The 6,977-nt window shown below is 36.7% G+C and overlaps 1 protein-coding gene across 1 annotated transcript in view; it reads left to right on the forward strand.

Moving 5' to 3' along the window:
- Nucleotides 1-256: 256 nt before the first annotated feature.
- LOC131881721 (neprilysin-1-like) overlaps nt 257-6,977 on the forward strand; it is a 20,886-nt gene continuing 14,165 nt past the window's right edge. The window contains exon 1 of the mRNA XM_059228667.1: nt 257-704. Within this exon, the coding sequence (XP_059084650.1) occupies nt 522-704 (183 nt within the window). The 5' untranslated portion in view covers nt 257-521. The remainder of the gene's footprint in view (nt 705-6,977) is intronic.

The following is a 6,977-nucleotide window of genomic DNA, read 5'->3' on the forward strand; positions in this document are numbered from 1 at the left end:
ATAATCAATACCTTATTCCCCATTCTTTTTTATACTAAAATAAGGAAAATATCGACTTAAGAACCTTTTTTAAGCAACTAGAGGTTTTCTTCCCTTTGGGTTGACTCAAGAGAACGCACCCGTCTGATGATCGCTCTCCCCTCTATGCATCTCTCTGCGATTTCCCCCGCTTCATCCTCTGCTTCTCGAGTTTCGGTCTCTCCTCCCAAGGGAAACAATCGAGAAGTGAGACAGTGAATCCTGATTTCCCAGTTCCCTGCAATTCCTCAGTTCAAGCCGGGCCCTGCGGAGCGACACACATTGTTATTATTAGCATCACAACTACCATCCCATCGTGTACTATCACCATTGTCCGTCGCATTCTGTTCGTTCTCTGCACTGCACATGGGCAAATCAATCCATGCGCGAATAACGAATATGAATTGAATCGTCCCTCCAAGGAGTGTGTCACGAATCTCTCAGGGTGAATTGAGTCTCCAAAGGACCACCCATGTTTCCATCCATGCCCTTGGTGCAATATTATGGTAGTGACTGCTGGTGCCTCAAACAGTGCCAATGAAGAGCTGAGGGGCGGAACTCGAGGAGTGTTCAATAATAGAAAAGTGCTCAATGGACAAATCACGCCAGGACAAATCATGCTAAATCCCATGGGAACGGAGACTGGCTCCGGTGATCAAGATCAAATCACACAGAAGGCCATCAAGGCAAGCATGATCATTTATCTGTATCACCATTATTGGACGGCAGACTAGTGCGGCCTATTTTGTTTTTGGATCACTCGGTCCATTTTTGCCCCATTCCTGTTTTGCTCTCATTCAAGCTATAGATTAACATTAACACTATCTCAATTAAGGAGCATCGAGTAATAGTCTACTAGATGAGCTTCCTTTTTTGTCCTGGATTATGTGCTCAAATTGAAGGTGAAAGAAAGGCTCTGCACGATCCAGTCAGAGAAGTAATACTTTTGAGAACAATTCAAGTTGTTAAACTGCTCTCCTCGTTTCAGGACCAAATTTAATTTAGTTCAAGTTTTCCTAACCCGTACCAGAGAGTGTAAGCCAGATGATTTTAGACGATTCCTTTTTTTCTGACAAATGAAGGATTTTAATCCGCACGACATTTCGTGCTAAATGAGCTCTTTTGTACGTTCATAATTAACTTGGATAGACACAAATCTCTTGGGCGTACAAAAAGCTATTGTCATTGATTCTGTCCCAATCGTTTCTCGAACATTCAAATGGTAATACCCAAACTGTTGAAGCTTTCCAAGGAAAGCTTACGCCGACAGATCTAAAGTGAAGCATCCAAATTCCAAAGCTATTTCGAACGAAAAAAAAAACTTTCTTGACACACTTCTAGCATACTAGGGTAGGTCCAATTGTTTTTAAGGCACCATTTGGCTGCGATAAGTTCTTTCATTTGGAACATCTTTTTTGTTGAAAAGAACGGCGAAAGTCAATAGATAAATAAACAAACGAAATTCACATTTTAAAGATTCTCTCTGGGTTAATAGTCGTCCATTGAAACCCAATTTTGTGTCGTGACTCTCATTTCAAAACGAGATCTCCAGTTACAATTAAGGTTGATCCTGAGCAATTCTTGCTTACTTTGAATAATGAGTCGAGATAACTGGCAACCTTGAAATGAGTCAAGACATGTTGGCTTTCCATTTCACGTCTTGGTTTGAAATAATTCAATATTCGGTTGGCTCGCCATTATGAATTTAAACTCGGTTGGTGCGAAGAAGAGAAGATTGGAGAGAACTTCAAGAAGACCAAGGCTACGTTTGTCTTTCTTTTGTCGTACAATACGCCAAGTCCATGTTTCAGGCTTCGCGAAACAATTGTAATAATGGCCTCTCAAGGAACTCTTACATTGAAACGGTTTTTAGCATTGTGAAATGAAACTAAAAATCATTGTTGCATTGTCGGCTCGAATCATTTCTAAAAATGTTGCTGTCGTCACAAAAGGTCAAAGCCACTTGTGCGAGTAAATATGTCGACCAGGCCACTATTTGTAATGTCGTTTTGATTGATAGCATGTAGGATTCATCGAAGAGCACTAAAAGTCTATAAATCTTAACGAAAATATTTGCCACACAACAAATTTTAACCCTGCAATCTTTATATGAAGGTTTGTTTTGCCTGAATTATTGAGTAAAATTAAATCGACTAAAAAAGTCCGATGCACTCACTTTTTCTTTTGCTTAAAAAAACTCATGTATCCTAATGTAACTAATATAATGTGTAAAACTTTGGTATCCATTTGATCTAATTACTTTGCACTTCAATCCGACAAAATAACTCTTTGGGTTGGGGAAAACCTTTTAGTAGGTCAAGAATTTCAAATTCAATGTTGAACACTTGGTTGTACTTTTGAAGCTGAAAAATTGGAATTTTCGGCCATCTTAGCTCTGATTGGTTGTAAAACTTTTGAGGAAGGTCCAATGTGCCCAAAGGTGTGTTTGAGAGGAACTAGAGCCTTCTCGTATTTTGAGTCATATTAGAGAAGTTAGGATTGAACAACATTCCCAAGAAGTTACGTTAGGCATCATCTAGTTAGCATTGAACAACGTCCAGAACAGCCACTCCAGGAGCTTTGTTCTTTAGTGGGAATTTTGGCCCATCCAAGGCTATATTTATCAGGTAATAGCATCCGTGGTCAATCGAAGTGACCAAAGAGGCTTAACAAAGAACGTACTTATGTTTTGAGAGCATCGCATCATCTTCAAGACCAAAAGAAATACGGGTAATATGATATGAGATCCGATTTCTTTTTACTTTTCTGATTCAATTTTGATGCCTCCAATTTGTATGCAGTACACACAATACCTGACGAGTGCTGCAATTTGCCATCATCCTCATTCACTGAAATATTACCAGGGATTGAGCTCCTTGCGCTTGTTCCAACGGATAACAAAACTGTTGTGCTCTATATGCTCATTAGTAGAGCTGCAAAAAAAGTCGATTAAACTTAGCATAATAGCGGCTCAAAATTCTGGGGAAAATGACAAAATAGTTGGGAAACTAGTTGATTAAATATGCGGAAAACAAGCACTTAGTGGTGTATTTCTAGAGTTTAAGGTGCATGAAGCTAGGTTGCAAGGCTAGATTGCCATTTTCAAACCTTTAGACATTAAACAGACTACAAAAGGCCCAGAAAGGCAACTGAATTGAAAATTACTTTCCCAAATCTTCCGAAATCGAAGGGTCTTCCCCTCAATCTGGTCATCCTGAAGAACGTGTTTGCCAATTACTTTAAGTTATTGATGCTCATGTGAAGCTTTCCATCATTATCAAATTCTAGTGGTCTTGGAAATTTGGCTTCAATATGTCACAAAAGGAGAGCGAGACATGGGTAGGTGCCTGTGCCAGGTGTTTTGTTTGACCAATAACTTCAGTGCTGCATCATGAAGTTTTGAGCTTTGTCAAGACATCTTATCCCTAGCTCGCCCTGGTTTCAAAAATTAGAACGTGATGGAGATCATATGCCATTTATTGTGTTTTGGTTGTTCCTGTTGCGTTGACGTTGAAGGAAGCAGGAAGTTCGAATCAAAATGGAAAACCATTAGTCACGAAAAATGGACATATATGAAATATGTGATATATATCACATGTGATATGTGAGATATATGTGAAAACGGCAAAACAGCTGGAACAAGGCGAATAGGCCCACAAAAGTCAAATAGACCCTAAAAAGTCGGAAAAGTGAAAAAAGCTATTCGACTTTTTTTTTACGGCTGTACTCAATAGTCATTACAACCAACCACAGAAGGGCGATAAAGTTTGTCCCTGGAGAAGCATCTATCAACGTTGGAAGTGTTGGCCGACAAAAGCTTTTGCTGAACGATTCCGGAAGTCTGCATACAATAAAAGCCCGGCTGTTATCAACCATAAAGAATCAAAAAGGAACACCAAGCTAGGGAGATATTTTAAACCGGTATGCAAGGACCTTGAACCCGGTTTTTTTACTGTAAAGGAGCGGATCTTAGATCGAGAAAAGATCCATCTTATGTAGTTTAGTACGATCTTTCCCTGATCTAAGATTCACTTTCTGGACCCGAGTTTGAAAACTGGCTCTCAAAACACAACAAAAAAAGTGCTCTCCGAATTTCCCAAATCCATTGAAGAACTGACCTGGTAAGATAAATTCAGTTGGACGCGGGAAAAAGAAACTGGTCGCTTTTGATCTATTTTCTGCCGCAAAAGGAAGTTGAACCTATTGAATTCCTTTTTGATAAAGTAAACGAAATCATCCGTCTTTGTGATTTCAAATGAAAAAAAGGCTAAATCAATTATAAAGAGTCAGAGCTAAAAAAATTGATAAGAGACCAGACAGGACAAATACAATTTGAAATTACAACAGATACTTCATTTATGACTATGAAAGGCAAAATCAATATTCGATCTGAACTTCACTACCTTGGTTATTCATTATTTGTTTACATCAGTTTAACGAAATTGCTGTCTGTTTGAATGATTGCTAATTGTCACGAACATATTTTATTATTTTATATCTTAAATTTGCACCACTTTATAAAAGTGCTTCAAAAGGCATTTATCAAGATATTTTTCTGCTTATTTTTCCCTGGATAAGAGAGACCCCTAGTCTCTTTGACAACCTATCCTAAATACAAAGTTTGATAGAATTTGATGACGCTTTCAAAGCATGATAGTCGGATCAAATGAGCGTACATTTTTCAATCCCAACTTAAAGTATAGGCAATTAATTGGTCAATCTTCAGTTTGATAAATAAAGTAATAAGGACTAGCGTTTTTTGTTAATGCATATTCTGGAATGTATCTGTCACTCATTGAATTAATTGGGTGACGCTCTTGGTCATATGAATCACAGCTGCGAGTAAAATTATCTGTGTTTCTATGGAGGATATTCGAGACGTCATGTACCGTACGTAGAAGGAGCATTTTCTTTGTATGAAGAGCGGAGAGCACCACGAGGCACTCATTACTTCCATTCGAAATCTTGACCCAAACTTGTTTCACATTTGTCCCAAGTTGAAGACCACGTGCTTGAACTTGACACGGTGGTTACGATATCTGATAAAGTGTTTGGTCAAATGCCAACCAAGACTTCTAGTTGGGTTTCTCTTTGTTCAAGAAACGAAGGGAGCAGCTTTTATGAAGGTCGTTTCCGAAATTGGCTGAGATTAGTATTTTTGAATTACATTTGAGATCATCACTGTCCAAAACGAAATCAAATAATGTTATTTCTCTTACGTACCTACCACTGACATGAAATATGGTAAAAAGGCACAGACAAACTATGTTGCTTTAACGTCGAGCATAAATTGCAGAAGTTTGACGGTTCGGATTTGCGACAGAGTTGAATTGAAGCATTGGAAAGGAAACCGGTTAGTTTAACAAAAAAAACATTTTCTGTCGGAGTCCATTTAGTAATATTGCAAATAATGATAAATATATGTCTATTTAACACATGCTTAACATTGAACTTTAAAAGTAGCGTTTTGCAATAAGATAGATCTGAAAACGACATAACTATACTTTAGCATATTGCCAAGACAATTGGTTAACTTCTTCAATGACGTTAAAACTTTATTTATTTTAAGAATTTTTCAAAACCTAGATATACTTCACATTATCACTTGAATGTTTTTCTGAATGTAAACAACGTTTCCGACCACTTCTTCTTAGTTCTTAGACATGAAAAGCTACACTAACCACCTGTGTATTCAACATAGTATGATTTTTATATAAAGATGCCACTTTTGCGAAAATCGTTTACAGCGTTTGAGAGACTTTTTTATTCAACGTAAGCAAAAGGTATTTTAAATTGGAAGATCAATACTTATGTTACTTGGAACTAGCGGTAAGGAAGCACACAATAACAGATTATGCCATCACAGTTGTGAAATGCACATTATTAATAAGGTTAAAGTGAGGTGAAACATTTTGATTCATTTTGGGGGCACTGAAAAACATGGTTTACATTTCTTAACATTTGTTTGAATAAAAAAGCAGGATTTTTTGTTATTATTTCAATGCAAAGTATCTCAGCGTCTATTTGATCGATACTGATGAGGTTTCAATTGAAAAACCAACAAAGAATACTCATAACATCTATATCGATTTCTCTTCGAAAAATGCTATATTCTTTCGATCTTTGTGTGATATTTGATCTACCAACGAATTGGAGTTGGCAAACCGAGCTAGTCCTTGAATGTAGGGTTGATCTGGAATGCTATCTAAAAATGTGTCCAAGTTTGACTTGAAAGATGCAACCGAATCAACAAGGCCTACGTATTTCCTACACGGTGGTTATTGTTTCTGGTTAAGTGTTTGCTCAAACGCCAAGGCATCTAGATATGTTTTTCTTTGTCAAAGAAGCAAAAATAACAACTTTTGTGAAATACTCATGTTTAAAAGTAGCTCAGATAAGTGTGTTAAATCACCTAAAGCTCATTAAAATGCATCATTGTCAAAAACGTAATCAATCAGTATTAAACGTACTCTTATTTATGTATTGACCTAAAATTTCATAAACTTTTATTAACCACATGCTTACTTATTACAACTTAAAGGTTGCGTTTTACGCCTTAAAAGATCAAAAATGGCCTAATTGTGTTTCTAGTTATTCCCAAGGAATATGATTGTCTTTTTCAAATACACAGCAAGAAATAATAATTCTGTATTTTGTTTCAGGTTTTCTCTAAAAGCAAAAAATAGCAAAAAAATATCGCTTAAAACTTACAAAACATGCAAAACTGCCTTTCAATTTACTTAAGTGCCAAAAGCGACACTATCATATCATGTTCCTTAAATATTTGAACGATACCTGTGTCAGTTTAATTTTCCAAATTGTCACTTTTTGCAATTAATTTCTACGTACTAGCGACGTTTTTATTCAACGTTAGTAGAATTTTGTCAAAATTCAAGATTAAGCTTGATTAAAGTTGCGATTGACAAGTATGGCATCACAATTGTGAAATATTGACATTA

The sequence above is a fragment of the Tigriopus californicus genome, chromosome 6 (assembly GCF_007210705.1).
Source record: "Tigriopus californicus strain San Diego chromosome 6, Tcal_SD_v2.1, whole genome shotgun sequence".
Classification (NCBI taxonomy): Eukaryota; Metazoa; Arthropoda; class Copepoda; order Harpacticoida; family Harpacticidae; genus Tigriopus; species Tigriopus californicus.